At 33.4% G+C, this 18,920-nt stretch overlaps 3 protein-coding genes across 8 annotated transcripts in view; 2 read left to right on the top strand and 1 right to left on the bottom strand.

Annotated features, from left to right (window-relative positions):
* LOC133190361 (uncharacterized) overlaps positions 1–18,920 on the bottom strand; it is a 231,401-nt gene that overhangs the window by 93,993 nt on the left and 118,488 nt on the right. The gene's annotated exons all lie outside the window — the stretch shown is intronic.
* The window catches only part of LOC133190369 (RNA binding protein fox-1 homolog 2-like), a 443,535-nt gene that overhangs the window by 390,928 nt on the left and 33,687 nt on the right, over positions 1–18,920 (top strand). The gene's annotated exons all lie outside the window — the stretch shown is intronic.
* Positions 1–18,920, top strand: part of LOC133190359 (rap1 GTPase-GDP dissociation stimulator 1-B-like) — a 40,431-nt gene that overhangs the window by 21,108 nt on the left and 403 nt on the right. Inside the window, exons 7-16 of one of the 2 annotated variants that reach the window (XM_061325936.1) lie at positions 1,651–1,776; positions 4,198–4,341; positions 4,490–4,621; positions 5,453–5,590; positions 8,603–8,728; positions 11,025–11,114; positions 12,720–12,896; positions 13,216–13,344; positions 14,112–14,183; positions 14,897–17,708. In XM_061325936.1, the coding sequence (XP_061181920.1) occupies positions 1,651–1,776; positions 4,198–4,341; positions 4,490–4,621; positions 5,453–5,590; positions 8,603–8,728; positions 11,025–11,114; positions 12,720–12,896; positions 13,216–13,344; positions 14,112–14,183; positions 14,897–15,033 (1,271 nt within the window). In that variant the 3' untranslated portion in view covers positions 15,034–17,708. The remainder of the gene's footprint in view (positions 1–1,650; positions 1,777–4,197; positions 4,342–4,489; positions 4,622–5,452; positions 5,591–8,602; positions 8,729–11,024; positions 11,115–12,719; positions 12,897–13,215; positions 13,345–14,111; positions 14,184–14,896; positions 17,709–18,920) is intronic. The other variant, XM_061325937.1, reaches the window with a different exon arrangement.

Genomic DNA, 18,920 nt, shown 5'->3' with positions numbered 1-18,920 from the left:
ACATAGTTATGATGAGAAAGGATGCCTCTTCCAAAGTTTTGAATTTCATGGCCCCAGGGTCAGGGTTCTTGAGCTTGGGTGGGGTTCTATTGATTAATTAGCAAAATGCATTAATGCTTTGAAAAACTTCTCCTCTGCCCCTGAGTACTAAGCAAACAAGCTAAATGCAATAACATCAATGTAAATACATGTATTAAATTTAATTATATAAGTAAATGTGCCTTTTCTTTGCTTGTGGGTATATAGGAGGCAGAGTACACAATTGTGATGTGAAGCAAATGAGAGTTACTCCCCTTTGCTAAGTATTGTTAGTCAAGAAATCCTTGTATATGATTTAATTAACAGGTTATTTGATTGAATGAGAATACAAGAAAGAATGTTATATATATATATATAGAAACAAAATAAAATGAATGTTTGGTTTAAATGAACAAAGTATGCTCAAAGTCAGATTCTTGCCTGGAAAGCAGTATAAAAGATTGACATAAAGATTATTTATATATTTAGCAAAATTTGTAATTGTACACAGTATGTATACTATGTGATGATTTATGTTAGTGTCACTTGTAGAGGAGTTGTGGTTGACATGAGACTGGAAGTTGTTTTATACTTTATCAAAGTGAACAAAGAATCACAGAGAGGCAGAGTGACTTATTGTAATTAGTGACAAGTGGCAAATAACCACGTTGTATATGCCCAAGTCTGTATGTACTGAATTGTAGCACTAGGCAAGTGACAAAAAAATATCTGTATATATTGAATACCTTACACAGTAGGCAAGTGTTCTTTGTATTTGTATATTTTGCATTCATTATCATCCCTGTAAGACTTGGGAAAACCAAGTATGATCCAAAGGAGATCAATCGGGTCTAACACATTACAATAGCAAGGGTATTTTTACCAGATTTTTAGCTCACTTCGACGAAGTCAAGATGAGCTCATGCTATACCCCCGACGTTGGCGTCCCGGTTAAAGTTTTAGGAGCAAGTCCACTCCCAAGTAACTATAAGCCCTACCTGGACCAAACTTGCATGGATGATGCATCTAGGGATGGACACTACCACACTTGCTTTGGATGCTGGATCTGACCTAGATTTTCCAGATGAGTGACCAGGTTAATGTTTTTGGAGCAGGTCTTTTTCCAAGTAACTATAAGTCCTACTTAAACCAAACTTGCATGGATATTGATCTTGGGATGTACACTAACTAGAAAAAAATATGATGTGAGATTTGCCTTACTTATAGATAACATTTGTCGAGGTGAGCTTCGTAATCTTTGATTACCTGTGTTTGAAATTCTTGGGCAACATTGCTTCGTCTATCAGTTAATTTTGTTGATCCTTTAGTGTTGTTTATACTCAGGTGACCGTTAAGGCCCTTGTGCCTCTTGTTTTAATCACAAATTATTGTCAAAATTGCTTATTTTTTAATACCCGGTAATGGTTTTCTAGAATTGGAAAAAAAAAACACATGCCTTCATCATTGTTAGACATTGAGTGGTCTTTCACTTTACATTCATCTGATGCATCTGTAACTCAGAGTAAATCAAATCAAAGCAACTTACTACAATCTTCATTGTAACAATTTGTATGTACATAATATTGGTGTTATTTTAATAAATATGTATGATTCTGTTTTATCTGATTTCAGAGATTTGTCGTCAGAAATTCTCGGAGTCCTCCTTGCTGTCAACCATAGTGGGACTGCTAGACACACATGCTGGAGAGGTGTACCAGGAGACAGTCCTAGATCTCCTCATCAATCTGTCAGAATGGGGTAGGTGTCTAGACAGTGTAAGACTTCTTCATCAATGTGTCTGAGTTTGGTAGGTGTCTAGACAGTGTTAGACTTCTTCATCAATGTGTCTGAGTTTGGTAGGTGTCTAGAGAGTGTTAGACTTCTTCATCAATGTGTCTGAGTTTGATAGGTGTCTAGACATTGTTAACTTCTTCATCAATGTGTCTGAGTTTGGTAGGTGTCTAGACATTGTTAGACTTCTTCATCAATGTATCTGAGTTTGGTAGGTGTCTAGACAGTGTTAGACTTCTTCATTAATCTGTCAGAATGGGGTAGGTGTCTAGACATTGTTAGACTTCTTCATCAATGTATCTGAGTTTGGTAGGTGTCTAGACAGTGTTAGACTTCTCCATCAATGTGTATGAGTTAAGTAGGTGTCTAGACAGTGTTAGACTTCTTCATCAATGTGTCTGAGTTTGGTAGGTGTCTAGACAGTGTTAGACTTCTTCATTAATCTGTCAGAATGGGGTAGGTGTCTAGACATTGTTAGACTTCTTCATCAATGTGAGTTTGGAAGGTGTCTAGACATTGTTAGACTTCCTTATCAAGCTGTCAGAATGGGGTATGTGTCTAGACATTGTTAGACTTCTTCATCAATGTGTCTGAGTTTGGTAGGTGTCTAGACAGTGTTAGACTTCTTCATCAATGTGAGTTTGGTAGGTGTCTAGACATTGTTAGACTTCTTCATCAATGTGTCTGAGTTTGGTAGGTGTCTAGACAGTGTTAGACTTCTTCATCAATGTGTCTGAGTTTGGAAGGTGTTTAGACAGTGTTAGACTTCTTCATCAATGTGTCTGAGTTTGGAAGGTATCTAGACATTGTTAGACTTCTTCCTCATTGTGTCTGAGTTTGGAAGGTGTCTAGACATTGTTAGGCTTTTTCATCAATGTGTCTGAGTTTGGTAGGTGTCTAGACATTGTTAACTTCTTCATCAATATGTCTGTGTTGGGTAAGTGTCTAGACATTGTTAGACTTCTTTTTCAATCTGTTAGAGTGGGGTAGGTGTCTGGACAGTGTGTTAGATTTCTTCCTCAATAGGTTGGGTAAGTGTCTAAACAATGTAAGACTTCTTTATTGAGCTATAAGTGTGGGGAAGGTGTCAAGACAGTGTTAGGCTTCCTGATCAGTCTGTGTGAGTGTTTCTTGACAGTTACCTGACTTCCTGATCTGTCTGTAAGAGTGTTTTCTAGACAGTGTTTGACTTCCTGATCTTTCTGTAAGAGTGGGTTCTAGACAATGTTAGACTTCCTGATCTCTTTGTCATAGTGGGTTCTAGACAGTGCTGGACCTCCTGATCAATCTATCAGACTGATTCTAGACAGTGTTAGACCTCCTGAATAATCTTTATGAGTGGGGTTCTAGACAGTATTAGATTTCCTGATCAGTCTGTAAGAGTAGATAAGATGCCTAGACAGTGTTAGATTCCCTGAATAGCCTGTAAGAGCGGGGTTCTAGAAATTCTTAGACTTTATGATCAGTTTGTATGAATGGGATTGGGATGTAGACAGTGTTAGACATCCTGAATAACCTATAGGTATGAGGTGGGTGTTTAGCCAGTTAGACTTTCCTTATTAATTTATTATAGTGGGTTAGTATTCTATACAATATCAGAATATCTGACAGCATTAGATTGATAAATAAACGAGACCTCATTTCCAACTAGCAGAGTGTCTAGACAGTGTAGAACTCTTGCTCAATCACAGCATAGAAAATATGTCTTTTATTTCTGCATATTCCTATTACCTCAGTGTTTGCATTTCATTTCCATCTCTGCTTGATCAATTTTTGCATCAGAGAGAATGGTCATCCCGATACAGCTCCTGTACATAAATAACTTGTGACATAATCCTCTCTGTGAAGTGAAATGAGAGCAAAAGATTATTCTGAATATTTCTAAATCTAAATAAAGCACTTATTGACGTGCTCGAATCTGTTTTAATTGCTATGAGCAATTTTTGCATTGGAGATGAATGGTCATCAAAAAGCCAAAGCAATTTATTTATAACTTGTTATGTAATCTTTTATGTGGCATGGATGAGAGCGAAAGATTATTTGTGCTTATTTATGATTCTAAATAAGAGCACTTGATGACAAGTTTGAATGTCATTTAATTGATGTGAGCTGACTAGGGAGAGATATTTAATACATATTTGAATATATGTTTTATGTTTCTACTGTCTGAGTTTGTTAATTATAAAACTTCTGATCCATACCAAAGCAAATAGTTATTGGATTTTTCTTTGTAAATAAAAAGATACTCATGTTTTTGGAAATTTTGAAATATTTTCCCATTTAATTGTTTTCAAATGAAGATATTTACATCAAATAAAAATAATTTTCTGTTGATTTTCATCAGCTAAATCTTAGGACACTGTAAGGTAATTTTCTGTTTATTGTCAGATGAAGTGAAGGATCTCCTGGCAGAGACGAGCTTGAGTAACAACCTTATTCAGATTATACAAGTCAATCAGGGCAAACTGGACCCCGAGAGTCAACAGCTCATCAAGATGGCCTCCGACCTACTGATTCTTCTGTTAACAGGAGGTAGGGACTCTCAGAATACAAGAAGTTCAATTATAACAAAGGAGAACTGTTATGTTGAACTTTTTTACGTATGTGATATGCTGATGATATGCTGTTCAAATCAGAAATCTGCCTCTATCTCGATTTATTTTGAATATATTTTATACAGACAAAGGAGCGGAAGCCATGTTTGCCAATGGAGAGGGTCCAGTGTTTGTGGAGTCTGTCAAGTGGCTAGAGGATGAAGATAGCCGGTTACAAATGGCTGCTGTCCTGGCCATAGGCAATTTTGCCAGGAATGGTCAGTTAACACACATTTATATAAGGCCATTTTTAAAAAATTGTGTGTTTCCCCACTTCAGGATAAAAGACCTAAAATTTGGATGTAGAAAGAAAAGAAAGATCATTGACTTTGATTTTTCACCTTTTGGCCTAAAAATCAATAGGGGTCTTTCTTCGGTTAGGTAGATTCATTATCTTAAGTTTCTTAGCAAAAGCTCAACGAGAACTAGAATTATCATCTGAAAACTATGTGATGCAATGATGAATTTCTGACCTTGGCTTTTGACATTTTTAGCTCATAATGAGGCTCGAAGAGAACTACAATTATCATCTGGACACCAGTATTATGAAATATATTAATTTCTGACCTTTGATCTTTTGAACTCAAAATTAATAGTAGTCTTTTTTTAAGTCAAAGGGAGTAACAATATAAAATTTCATTGCAAAACCTCAAAAAGAACTAAAATTATCATCTGAAAACCAATTGTGGAATGGGTGAATAGCTGACCTCTGACCTTTTTACTGTAAAATCAATAGGGGTCTTCTTTAGGTCATCCAGAATTATGATATAAATTTAAAAATTTCATTGCAAAAGCTGTAGGACTTTTGAGATATTCAAAAACAAAATTGTTACACACAGATAGAATGACAGACAGATGGACAGTCCCAAATTAATGTCCGTGGGTTTTAACAAAAGCTTGGGACAAAAAATATAGATGATCATATGGGCTTGTGATTTTTTATTGGAATCTTTAGGTGTATATACTCTGCATACCAAGAGACTTTGTCAAGTAATTTTGTCTTGTTGCATGAAAGGGAAATTTGCTTTTCATTTTGCTTATGTTTACAGATAACCATTGTCAAAGACTGGTTGAGGAAGGGATTGTAGAACAACTGTTAGAATTATTGAAAACTCACAGAGACCATGAGGCAGACATGACATTACATCATGCCATCCTTAGTGCTCTCAGAAACCTAGCTATTCCAGGTATAACATTGTCTCATAAACCTAGCTATTCCAGGTATATCGTTATCTTAGAAACCTAGCTATTCCAGGTAAAACATTGTCTCATAAACCTAGCAATTACAGGTATATCATTATATAGAAACCTAGCTATTCCAGGTACATGTATATCATTAACTTAGAAACCTAGCTATTCCAGTTATATCATTGTCTCAGAAACTTTGCTTTCCCAGCTATCTCCTTGTCTGATCTTTACCCTGTCAGATACTTTAATTCCTCGATTATTCACTATTCAAACCAATCAAAATAAAAACTTAACCATTAAAGGTTAACACAGAAAGCTAAGGTTTTCTGGCCAAACATTAAATAAACAGATTTTCCATGTAAATGCCAGAAATATAGACATTCATATAACAGTTCCTCATCTTTGTAAACCTTTGTTACATATAACCCAGCTATTCCTGCTTAACATCAGAAATCTAACTATTCAGATAAATGTCAAAAATACAGATATACTGGATATATACATCAGAACCTAGCTATTCCAGGTAAATCCCTGTCACAAATCCAGATGCTGGTTCCTCCAGTTAAGCACCCGCAACCTGTTTTTCCTTCATATGAAATGATATACAGTGTAATAAAAATCTGGTTGCTGGAGATTAACCAGTTAGATGCAATACATTGTTGGCAGGATTTGTAAGGTAAACCTAAAATGTAATCATTATAGCAGAATGAGGCTACTGTAGGTTGAGCACATTTTCCATAAATAGAAATCAGGTGTTTAACCTTTATCTACACATTTTTTTTTAATTACAGTGAAAACCGTCTACTCCGACACCTGTGCAATCTGTTTCTCTGTGAATTCCATGTTCATTTCATTTTCATTCCCACTTCTACTTATTTACATGTTTTTTACACTGTACACTCTGACACCCCTATTCTGACACAAAATTTGTCTCCCAGTACATGTGTTTAGACATGTTTCACTGTAGTAAGATTGAATTTTTTGAAAGTGTCTTCAAGAAAGCAGGTTTAAAATTACAGTAGGTATCTTTCAGATAGCAAATTAACATAATGATAATGTTTTGTCATCAGGAACATCTTTTAATGAGGTCATACACACAAGTTGTTTTGTCCCCAATGGCTAAAATAGTTTTTTATGTAAATCTACACAACATGACAATACAAGGAATATATATATATATATATATATATATATATATATATATATATATATATATATATATATATATATATATATATATATATATATATATATAAATCTACACAACATGCCAATACAAAGAATATATATATATATATATATACGAGGGGTTATCAAAAAGTTCGTGGACTAGCGCCATAAAATTAAAACCGCTTTAGGTACATCAATGAATGTTAATACATTTAGTTAGCATCATCTTTTCTATCGTTAGAATAAACCATAAATCATAAGTTTTATTTTTTAATAAATTGTTATTGTTTTTGTAAGCAATGGTATGTCCAAGCGGCGCAACCTCAAATATGACGTTTTTTCTACCTGAGTGTAACTGAGAAAAATTCTTTTGATATGAGCATTTGTTGTCAAAAATCCGGTTAATCCAGGCATGTGATACAACACAATTCTTCCGTAAAATTTGCAATTTTTACCCCATTCTGTAAATTCTATGAAATTTTATCGTAAATTTATATGGAGTGTACAAACAATTAAGGGCTCAAAAATGACGTCAAAAAGGGGAGGGGTTTCTGTTTCCAACATTCTTTAAAGTTTCGCACCTGGGAAAACTGGTATAGACCTAGGGAATGTTTAAACGGGCTACAGAAAAATAAAACACATCCAGAGTACTCGTTTTAACCAGCCAAAAAGATTCAGAGAGATGAAAGATGCACAGTTAAAGTCAATTTGTAGTGAGGGTGTCAAAAATCAGTCACGTCGAAAAGTAACGTTGATCATGTGTGGTAGAAATTGAAATCCATCAAGCTAAGCATTCTGGTATAATCAAGTGAGGATCTTTCCTTATGTATAGATACATTTACAATATTATATGCATTGAAAGCAGCTGTTCATGACATTGTAAAGTCACATAAACAAGATGGACTTAAGTCCTTACTTAATTCTAGGTAATCACATCAAGATAAGTGTATAAGGTAGACGGAGTGGACATTGAGAAACAATGACGTTGTCGGACGTCATGAAACTAAACGGCGACTGCGCCGGGTGATCATATAATGTCTTTTTTATTTTAGAATAATTTGGCAAATTATCAACGTATCAAGTTAAAATTTTCAACATTTCTTAAACTTTTGTTGATTTATGTTTTTGATAAATTTTGTAAGCACAGACTACATAGTATTAATTTTATCGCATCAGTCCACGAACTTTTTGATAACCCCTCGTATATACGTACAATACTTGGTGTTAAGTGTATGTATTGTTCAACATACAATTGGCAGGAAGTACACAACAACCTGTTACATATATAGTTATTATTTTCTCTGACACAAGGCAGCAATTGTTATACACTGTGTGACAAGACAAACTGGTTATTCAACACACAAGTACCAGGAAGGGATTCCAGAAATGTCATGAATTTGTTATTGATACTTAGTCTTAATTACTAGCAGGAATCTGTCTGTAGAAAATACAGCATAACTATGTACTTCCTGTTATTATTGTACTTGTAGTCAGTATATCATTTTGTGTTTTGTACTGTAGTGTCTCACAAGACAACGTACGGATAGTAATGAAATTCTCTTGACCTACATTCTTATAATATTGTCATAAAAATTGGCATGGTACAATCAATCAAAACTTTCTGGTTAACTAAAAAATTTCCATGTTTGTGCTTGAAAGAATTGTCAAGAAACAACAGATACACATATCATGAATGATATGAACAATTTTTCAATGATAAGGGGGTGGGGGGTTTTATGATGCAAATTTATTATCGCCACTTTGCAGTATAGTATGTGCTCTTTGAAATTGGCTATGGAACTTATCCAGATGTAGTCTATGTTCTGTTTTTATGTTTACAGCCAAAAATAAGCCTGCCTTGTTAATGGCGGGTGTCCTTGAGACGGTCTTACTTCTGATGTCATCGGAGACAATGGCTGTTGTGTTCAAACTCCTGGGTGTTCTCAGAATGTTAGTGGATGGTCAAGGTGAGATTCTATCCTGATTGGTCAATGCTCTAGACAACATATGGTGTGTGTGGCAGTGTATAATGTTTATTATATTCACAAGCAAAAGCTGACTTGTCCAAAAGAAATAAATTCCTGCCCTTTTTCTCATTAATTATATATGATAACTTTGGGATGGGAGAGTGCTATTGCAAGGCAAATGAGTTATTTTGGTCAGGTGGTCAGTAATGGTGATCAAAAATTAATGAAGATAAAACTTTCTGGGTATAGTGCATTCAGATTTGCTCATGTTGTATACTCAATATGATGGGGTTACAGTAGAAAATCACATGATAACCAATTTTGGGGAAGGTGGGTGGGATATGCATAGGGGTACTTGATTCAATATTGAAAGCATTCTTGGGCTTTTACCAAAAAGAAATATAATCCTAAAAACATGGTATCTGTTTGAGATTTATTATAAATAAATATTTAGAGTTATACATGTCAAGGAGTTAGCCAATACTTGTAAGTATTGGTGCAGACAACACAATTTTATCTGCACTACCAAAGAATCCAAAATCGAGAGAGAAATTAATGTTATTTTCATGCAAGTCTATTAAAACTTCCAGGGTTGGTTACTTTTTTTGCCAAGATTGAAATCTTCTTGATGTATGAGTGTCAGCCATTATGTTTTGTTGTGATAGGGGGAGAATCTATCACTCTTACTGCTGGTGATAACAAACAGACTCGCATGCCTATTACATTGAGGTATTTGATGATCTCAGAGTTAGGCCACACATAAAAAAATCTTTGTTTATCATTGCTGTCTGGGTTTTCTGTACTCTTACAAGATACATGTATTGTTCATGTATTTCTGTCTAAATAAGATATACATCTACAGAAAGTGAATTTAAATATGTCATTTATATATACTGTGTATTTCCATGCATAAATTTTCAATTTTCTCTTCTTTGCTGACTGAATATTGTACCATTTAGAAATGAAGAATAAGTAGGTTTATATATATTTTTTTAAAAAACAAAGATGCATTTTCTTGGCCTTTTTGCAGCAGTTCCAATGGAAGTACAGACAAATATAAGCCCCCTATATTATTCTCTGTTGGCGATAAATGAATGTATAATTGTCGAGGAAATATCACAAAGAAAGCTAGGGGGTAATGAGCCAAGTTAATTTTCTGATAAAGCAATGCCCGCATTTCACCTGGTCATGGGAGGAGATTAGATGAGTTATGTGAATCAAAGATGGTGTTTCTTCACTGCACACCACCCACATAAACTTCCTGTGTTCAGGTGTTCTAGGTCAGAGTAACGGGATGAATTGATCAAGACAAAGTCTACCTAATTACTTTCATTAATCAATATCAGTGGAAGGAATTCACCATAAAAGTTTAATGTTTTTATATATCAGAAGTATTTTTAAATATATGTATATATTGTGATCAAAATTAGAATCTTGGGGAATGTTGAAGTCATATATTTCAATTGAATTTAGTGGAAATTAATTACCGGTATAAAAGCCTAAGTTCAAAATAGGTCATGTAAAAAATTCAATCATTTCTTCTATTTTTTGTTATCTATAAAAATCAGTTCCAGAATCATAGATTTTTCCACTTCCTTGAATGTTGATAAAATGTTAAATTTAAGTAAAGGATAGGAAAGAAATAGATTTGTCATGATTCATCAACTCTTGAGATAACCCCTGCATTCCAACACATGCCTTTTTTACCTCCCTTTTTATCAGCTCTGCAGCAAGGTTGATATCTGATGTAATGATAAGAGCCATGTCTGACTACTTGCTGTCAGCTGATTGGGGTATGATGTAAGACATCCAACAACTTCTGTACATCTAACACGTAGCTATATCCTATAAACTCAGGACTTCCACAGTCTTCTAATAATCAGTAACTATAAAATATTATCCACCGGATCTGAAGACATGCACTGCAAACTCTATCTAGTGGTGTATAGGTTAGGATTCTTCAAAATGAAGATAATAGATTATTTAAGGGAACTTTTCACTCTCCCTGATAGCAGATCCTTTGTAACGTTATATTCAGTGGGTCAATAAAAGATGCATATAATGTTATGTGAATATTTTCTTTCTTTCAGTGCATATTTATCTGTTGTTCACAGAATTCTGAGTCTTTTATCTGTCAGTGAGAAGAAACACATTTTTTACACCAAAGATTTATTTTTATTTGTCCGTTGGAGGTCAAGGTCCTTGACATCTCAAGATTTAGTAAAGAATTTATGTGCTATAATGACTGAAAATAAATTCATTCCAGTAATACCAACATGTTTTGTTTTTTTTTCAGAGACAGCAGCTCTACAGCTAGGAACAGACCGGGCATTTATGGACCGTCTTGTGGGCTGGTGTGAGGTGGATGAACATGCTGGGGTTCAGGGTAAGGAGCCAGTTAATAAAGCTTTTTAGGTATGACAAATTGAACAAATTCTGAAAGCATTCTTGTTAATGTTAGAATTAATAAAGAAATAAAGTAATTAAACTGTTTGTCAGATTTGCTGTTTTGTTTCAAATTTTTCACTCTCTTTTACAGAACAGTAGTGAAAATTTATTGTTTTCCCTTCACATCCAGTAACAGAAATTGAAACATGCATTTTTATGCCATGCCATAAATATGGTCTGGACATATACAGTAGTGTTTGTCAAGTCCATCTTCCATTCTTCATCCGTCTGTCCTTCCATCACACAATGCATTTAGCTCAGATTCAAATAAACTATTCAAGATATTTTTATCAAACTTCATATGCTGATACATATCAATGATAGCTATTCAAATGCATCAACATTTTTTGACCTTGACCTTTCCTTCAACTTTGAATCACTTTTCTTAAATTAGTGTTTTGCTCATTTCAAAGAAATTATTCAAGATATTTTTATTAAACCTTATATACTGATACATACTGGTGAGACCTATTCAACTTATCAAAATTTTTTACCTTGACCTTTCCTTTGACCTTGACTTCACTCTTCTTAAATTTGTGTTTAGCTAAGTTTCAAAGAAACTATTAAGATATTTTTATCAAACTTCATATGCTGATACATATTAAAGAGAGCTATTCAACTGCATGACCATTTTTGGACCTTGACCTTTCCTTTGACCTTGACCTCACTTTTCTTAATTAGTGATTATTTCAGTTTCAAAGAGATTTAAGATATTTTTATCAAATCTTATATGCTTATACATACTGATGAGAGTTGTTCAACTGCGTCAATATTTTTGAACTTGACCTCAGTTTTCTTAACTTTGTATTAAGCTCAGTTTCAAAGAAACTATTCAAGATATTTTAATAATACTTAATATGCTGATACATATTGGTGAGAGCAATTCAACTGCATCAACAATTTTTACCTTGACCTTTCCTTTGACCTTGACTTCAAATTTGTGTTTAGTTAAATTTCAAAGAAACGAGATATTTTCATCAAACTTCATATGCTTATACATATTGACGAGAGCAATTCAATTGGGTCAGTATTTTTTACCCTTGTCCTTTCCTTTTACCTTGACCTCACTTTTCTCAAATTTGTGTTTAGCTAATTTTTGAAATAAACAAATCAAGAAATTTTTATCAAACTTACATATTGGGGAAAGCTATTAGTCTTCATCAAAAATTCTTAACATTGACCTTTCCTTTGACCTTGACCTCACTTTTCTTAAATTTGTGTTTAGGGCAGTTTCAAAGAAACTATTCTAGATATTATGCAAGCTTATGTACTGATACATTAATTTTGTGAAAATTTATCAACTGTGTCCATTTTTTTATTTTACCTTGACCTTCCCAATGACCCTTGACTTTACTATTTATTGTGTATAAAATTAAACTCAGTTTCAAAGAAACTATTCAAGATATTTTCATCAAACTTCATACACTAGTACAATTTTTTGTGTTGCATTAATAATGAACCCTGGGTGGGGCATTCATGTTCAATGGACATATTTCTAGCTTTTATTTGATGACTACTATTATGAATGTAATCTTTTAAACAGGCGAAGGTACAAGATTGCTAGCCTCCCTGGTTAAGAATGGTCGATCAGTGGAGCTGATGAGAAATGTGATCAAATGTCAAGGTATCCCTCCACTGGTTGCCATGGTATCTTCTGAACACCTGGTCATGCAGAATGAGGCTCTCGTGGCCTTGACCTTAATTTGTTCCACAGTATTAGGTTTGTGTTATGATTTACCTTAGAAATTGGTGGATAGTTGGACCAGTCATTGAGCTGTATTGATAAAAACAAAATTAAGTCCTGGAAGTTATTCTATATTTTGTGCAGATTAAAAATTCAAATAATGTGCATGAATCATTTAACACACTAAAAATAATGAGAATTTCTTCCTGGGAATTAATGAGATGATATGAGATATCAAGTTTGTTAGAGTAAAAAGTGTCTGAAATCTTAAGTATTGATCTGCTTCAAATTGTGCATTAATGATGCAGATTGCAGCTTGATGTGTGTGATCATTAAGAAATGTGATATTTTTCAGATGAAGCCGCACTTCCACTTAAACAGTCGGAATTGACGGAAACCATATCATCTCTTCTTGGCAATAAATCAACACTGCCAGAAATATTATGCAACACACTTACGCTAACCAAAACTCTTTGCAATGCAGGTAGGTACAACTGAAGAGGGACAACTCTGCATTTGTAAAATTTTGTCTTTATAGATGGCACACCACTGTTCAAGTATTTTTTAATATTTTTTTTTATCTATTCATTTACTGCAGCAAAGTCATGTGCATAGTGCACAGTCTTTTTTATTGAATTTTTCATTAAAATATAAATATTTATTGGGAAATGTTTAGTGTTTCACCAAATCCGTTACAGATACCCCAATCAAAGTGCAAAAATTATTTTCTAAACTTCAGTTTTTTAACTTATTTTAAATTTACATGAAGAAGTAACTTTTGTGTACTCCCCTCCTCCATCATTTAGTGTGTGCTCTGTATGCATTTGTGCACTAAACATTTAGAGACTTCATTCTTTAATGTGTATCATTACAATTGAATACTGTAAAATCACATTCAAGGGCCAAAGTTTTGTTGTTTGAGGAAAAAATGTTAATTCATGGGAATTTGATTTCATGGATGAAGAAGTGTTGAGTTGTTGTATGTTTGAAATTTTACATTTCGTGGAGAACATGAATTCGTGGGGCTCTTCATAAACAACAAAAATTAACGCCCTCCGAAAATTTGTGATTTTACAGTACAACATGTATTCAAGTGAAAAGAGGAAGAAATTTACAAAGACACTTTCACACAAGTACTTGTATATTTTTTTGATGTGTGTGAAATATTTGGATTGAGGTGATCACCAGTTGAAAGCAACTTACATTTTGTTTGAGGTATTTGTTTGTCTATTTTTGTGGCATTTCTTGCAGTGTCTCAATCTTCTCCAAACACCCTTTCCTGCAAACTATTGGCCTGTGCTGGACGAGCCACAGACATGCCACGTAATTCAAGTCAATGTTGTCTTGCAATTCTAGCATGTTTAAAGCAAGTCATTTTTGTTTGAGTACTTTGTACCACATTATTTTCTTTGCTGAGTCTATTCACAGGTATCTGAATTTTTATCGATAGGTAGCAAATAAAGCTCGAGAGAAAAATCCTATCCCCTTATATAAATATTTTTGTGTATTTATATAGAAAGGGGGTAGGATTTTTCATTCTAGGGCTTCATTTGCCAGTTACTGATAAAAATTCAGGTACCTGTGGTCTATTCCCCTTTTGTTGTTATTGAACAAGGTACCCACTAAGACAGGTATTTGTTAATTTATTTTTTTTTAATGCCTTACGGTAATTTGAAAATCTCTTGACCGAGATGAATTATGGTCAAACTTTTTTTTAGTATTATTATGCATGTACATTATATAAACTCACATGGAACATCAAAACCAAACTTGTTATGAGGATATGTAACTTTTGTCCTATCTTCCTTTGTTTTCCTTAAAAATTAAGCACAGAGATGAAAAACAACTGAAACAATAAGTTTATGTCCTTATGTCAAATTATAGTCTCAACATTAGTTAACTTGGAACGTTGAGTAATTTTTCCTGAAACATTTTCTTGTGTAATTTACTGACTATTTGAGTGTAACATTATTATTCATCTATAATTGTGTTAATGATTCTTTATAAATCTTTCTTTATTTTCCTTTTTTCTCCAGAGTCCTTGAGAGATGAGATTATGACCTCCGGTATTCCTGATATAGCCCGACAGCTCTCCTCCCACGAGGAGGAAAAAGTCCGAGAGGCTGCCAACACCTTTCTTGCCATTTTCGACGACACCACACTGGAGAGATGAAAAGTTTCATGGTGGATAAAATGTACACTTCAGAAAGAGAATGTCCCTCTGTTTTAGTGAGGAAGAATGTGATGAAACAATGTACATTGCCAAAAACTCTGAGAGACTCAGTTGGCCAGAGCACTGAGAAAAAGTAGCAAAACACCTTATATATCTATTGTCTTGTCAGACACTAGAATATTTCACAGCTCAATATGGTGTGTATTGTAACCAGTGATTCCCTGTTTGTTTGTTTGTTTGTTTGTTTGTTTCTGTGGAGTTTTCAGTAATGTTGTGTGTATATATGTTTATATTTTTTAGTACTAGCATTAATTTGAAAATTTAAAACCACTTCTTCAGGAGATTAGAAAAAAAAAGCAATAACAAATATGTACTTTACAAAAAGATAAATGTTTGCTATTCCACAGAAAAGTAGTTTATGTTGTGATTTTTTGAAATTGTTTTCTCTTTACTTGATATGTCTTGTTTTTGTAGTTTGACCAAAAATCTAGCAAGGAAGTGAGGTTTTATTTTCAGTATGATATTAAGTCAGTGTATCATGTGGTAAATTTTTTATTTACTGGATGGAGGTAAATGCAGAATTGTACAACATGAAAGGTCAGGATGGATCTGCACTATTTCAAAAATAAGTTGTATGTTACAAATTTTAAATTCATTGCAATACCTCAACTAAGAATGAAAGATTAGGTGTGTACTTATTTTAGAGTATTTCAAATCTTCCTCATCTGTAAGTTATAATTTAATCAAATTTAATCAAATTAGCACTCAACGTGTTTACAGTTGTCATATATAAATATACAAACATATATAAACAAGTATAGCAAACCCCACCAATATTTTTTTTTCATTTTGATGTATATGTTGTGAATAATTTGTTTGATAAATATTAGCTTATATTTTGTATATTTCTTCTAGAAAAAGGTGTATTCTAGAGGGTTTTATTAAGTCATGTAATGTAGATAGTAGGGATATTAATCAGTGACTTTTTAGGACTTTGGTTTTTTTTTTTAATATGTACATGTAATTAATATGAATTATCACTGGATTTTGCTTGATATTTAGTCCATATAACTACATGCGTGTAGCTTAGTAAAAATTTAAAAAGATATATGGCCTATTTCAATTGAGCTTTTCTATGCCCCTCATGTTATTCTATTTTAAAAATTCAGTAAAATTAGAAAATGACCATATGCTCTAAATATTAGATGAGAATCGTCTTCTTTAATAGGAATTATCAGATTTTTGAAAATACGTGTACAAGTGAATTCAGTGATTTTGAATGATGTGTGTAGTCAGCCAGATTGCAGCAGATGTTGCTGTGCATGGTTTCAGTTGCACAAAAAAGATGTTGCATTTTTCCTATTATGAATTAAAATACAGTCGAAGGATATAAATAGGAGGGATTTGCATGGAACATCTCAAATGATATAGCTTTCATAAAATTCAGAGTGGATACTATTTTTTTACTTTTGTGCTTTATATGCATAGTGTTTGGGAAGAAAACAATTGTGATTTTTTTATTTCCAGTATAAGCATAGAAAATTATTTTCTTCCAAGTAGTTTTTACAGTTTTGTAATCACTGAGATTATTATCTTTTAAGTGCTCAAGTTTATTTAGCTCACCTGAGCATAAGGCTTGGGTCAGTGCTTCTGATAAAAGAGTGTCTGTTGTCCATTCGTCTGCCATTTGTTCACATAATCAAACTTCTTTTCTAGAACTACCTTGAATTCTTGTCAAAAAAGCATCCATTTAGATAAAAGGAGTCAACTATGTTCTAGTAAAGATGCATATTTTTTTTAGGGGAAGGAATTAAGAAATAGGATTGGGTCATTTAAAAAAAAAAAATTCTTAAAAATCACTGGGCTAAAACAAGACAAAAATTATGTGAGATTTCTTTCTGGAGTGATTGTTGTAACTTTTACAAGAGAATATTGAAATTTTTTTTTTAAAGAATCTTCTTTTCAAATCAGATTAATATGCAGGCATTTCCCATATAGTGTAGTTTCGAGTTTGTATACTTCATGGCTCCTGGGGTCATGTTTGACCATAACAAGGGGCTAACAAGGGACTTTTCCATAGATAACAAAGCTGAAGTTTGTAAATTTAACATCAAAATTCAATATACTGTGGACATCATGGACTTTTCTTTTATGGCTACAGTAGGAGTATCATTTATCTACGTAATTTCAGGAAGGGGAAAGTTTTTTTTTCAGGTGAGCTTTGTGACTCATGGGCCTCTTTTTTTTGTTTACATGTCTGTATTATTTTTAATTTTTTTTCCTAGGGAAATCAAAATGAGTAGATGCATTCCAGACGTATTCAATATTTACAAAATTTTATTGCTTTCTGTTACGTATACATGTATATGCTTTTGTTTGATGGAAGGACAAAGGGTAAAAAAGAAACATTTAGCCTTTAATAGTGTAAATTTGTGACTATTCTTTACATTGTTAAGATTTTTTTAAACCCAACTGATTGCAATAACAAATCTGTGTACAATCATATTTTTTTATTATTAGAGTAGTTCTAACCTTTATATTAAATCTGTATTTTGAGTTTTATTTTGTGCAATTTAAAATGTTTAATCTGTCCTTCTTGTTCCACATATTATCAGTTTGAATTTTACCAACGTATTGCATCCAATGATGGCAAATGATTTTTTTTAGCTCTACTGGTCAGAGACCAGAAGAGCTTATGCGATAGTAAGGTGTCCGTCGTCCGTCCGTCTGTCTGTCTGTCTGTCTGTCTGTCTGTCTGTCTGTCCGTCTGTCTGTAAACAATTTTTCAAAATGCTACTCCTCCTACAGTTTTGGTCCGATTTCAATATAACTTGGCACACAAGTAGACTACACTAAGATACATAATTTAGTGCATCGGTTTTTGATTTCGATGGACGGTGTTGCCATGGTTACTAAAAATAGAAATTTCTGTGAAATTCCTTTAAAACGCTACTCCTCCTACAGTTTTGGTCCGATTTCAATATAACTTGGCACACAAGTAGACTACACTAAGATACATAATTTAGTGCATCGTTTTTTGATGGCACACAAGTAGACTACACTAAGATACATAATTTAGTGCATCGGTTTTTGATTTCGATGGACGGTGTTGCCATGGTTACTAAAAATAGAAATTTCTGTGAAATTCCTTTAAAACGCTACTCCTCCTACAGTTTTGGTCCGATTTCAATATAACTTGGCACACAAGTAGACTACACTAAGATACATAATTTAGTGCATCGGTTTTTGATTTCGATGGACGGTGTTGCCATGGTTACTAAAAATAGAAATTTCTGTGAAATTCCTTTAAAACGCTCCTCCTCCTACAGTTTTGGTCCGATTTCAATATAACTTGGCACACAAGTAGACTACACTAAGATACATAATTTAGTGCATCGGTTTTTGATTTCGATGGACGGTGTTGCCATGGTTACTAAAAATAGAAATTTCTGTGAAATTCCTTTAAAACGCTACTCCTCCTACAGTTTTGGTCCGATTTCAATATAACTTGGCACACAAGTAGACTACACTAAGATACATAATTTAGTGCATCGGTTTTTGATTTCGATGGACGGTGTTGCCATGGTTACTAAAAATAGAAATTTCTGTGAAATTCCTTTAAAACGCTACTCCTGCTACAGTTTTAGTCTGCTTCTAATATAATTAGGCATACAAGAAGACTATACTAAGATACATAATTTATTGCATTGGTTTTTGAATTCGATGAACAGTGTTGCCATGGTTACATAAAATAGAAATTTCTGTGAAATTCCTTTAAAATGTTACTCCTCCTACAATTTTGGTCTGATTTCAATCTAATTTGGCACACAGTTAGAATACACTACAATACATAATATGTATTTCTGTTTTTTTTTATTTGGGTGAAT

The sequence above is a fragment of the Saccostrea echinata genome, unplaced genomic scaffold, assembly GCF_033153115.1.
Source record: "Saccostrea echinata isolate AGI-Se365-2 ecotype Australia unplaced genomic scaffold, CSIRO_AGI_Sech_v1 ptg000022l, whole genome shotgun sequence".
NCBI lineage: Eukaryota > Metazoa > Mollusca > Bivalvia > Ostreida > Ostreidae > Saccostrea > Saccostrea echinata.
Note: the sequence above shows the minus strand (reverse complement) of the source record. Positions and strands in the feature narration are given on the sequence as shown.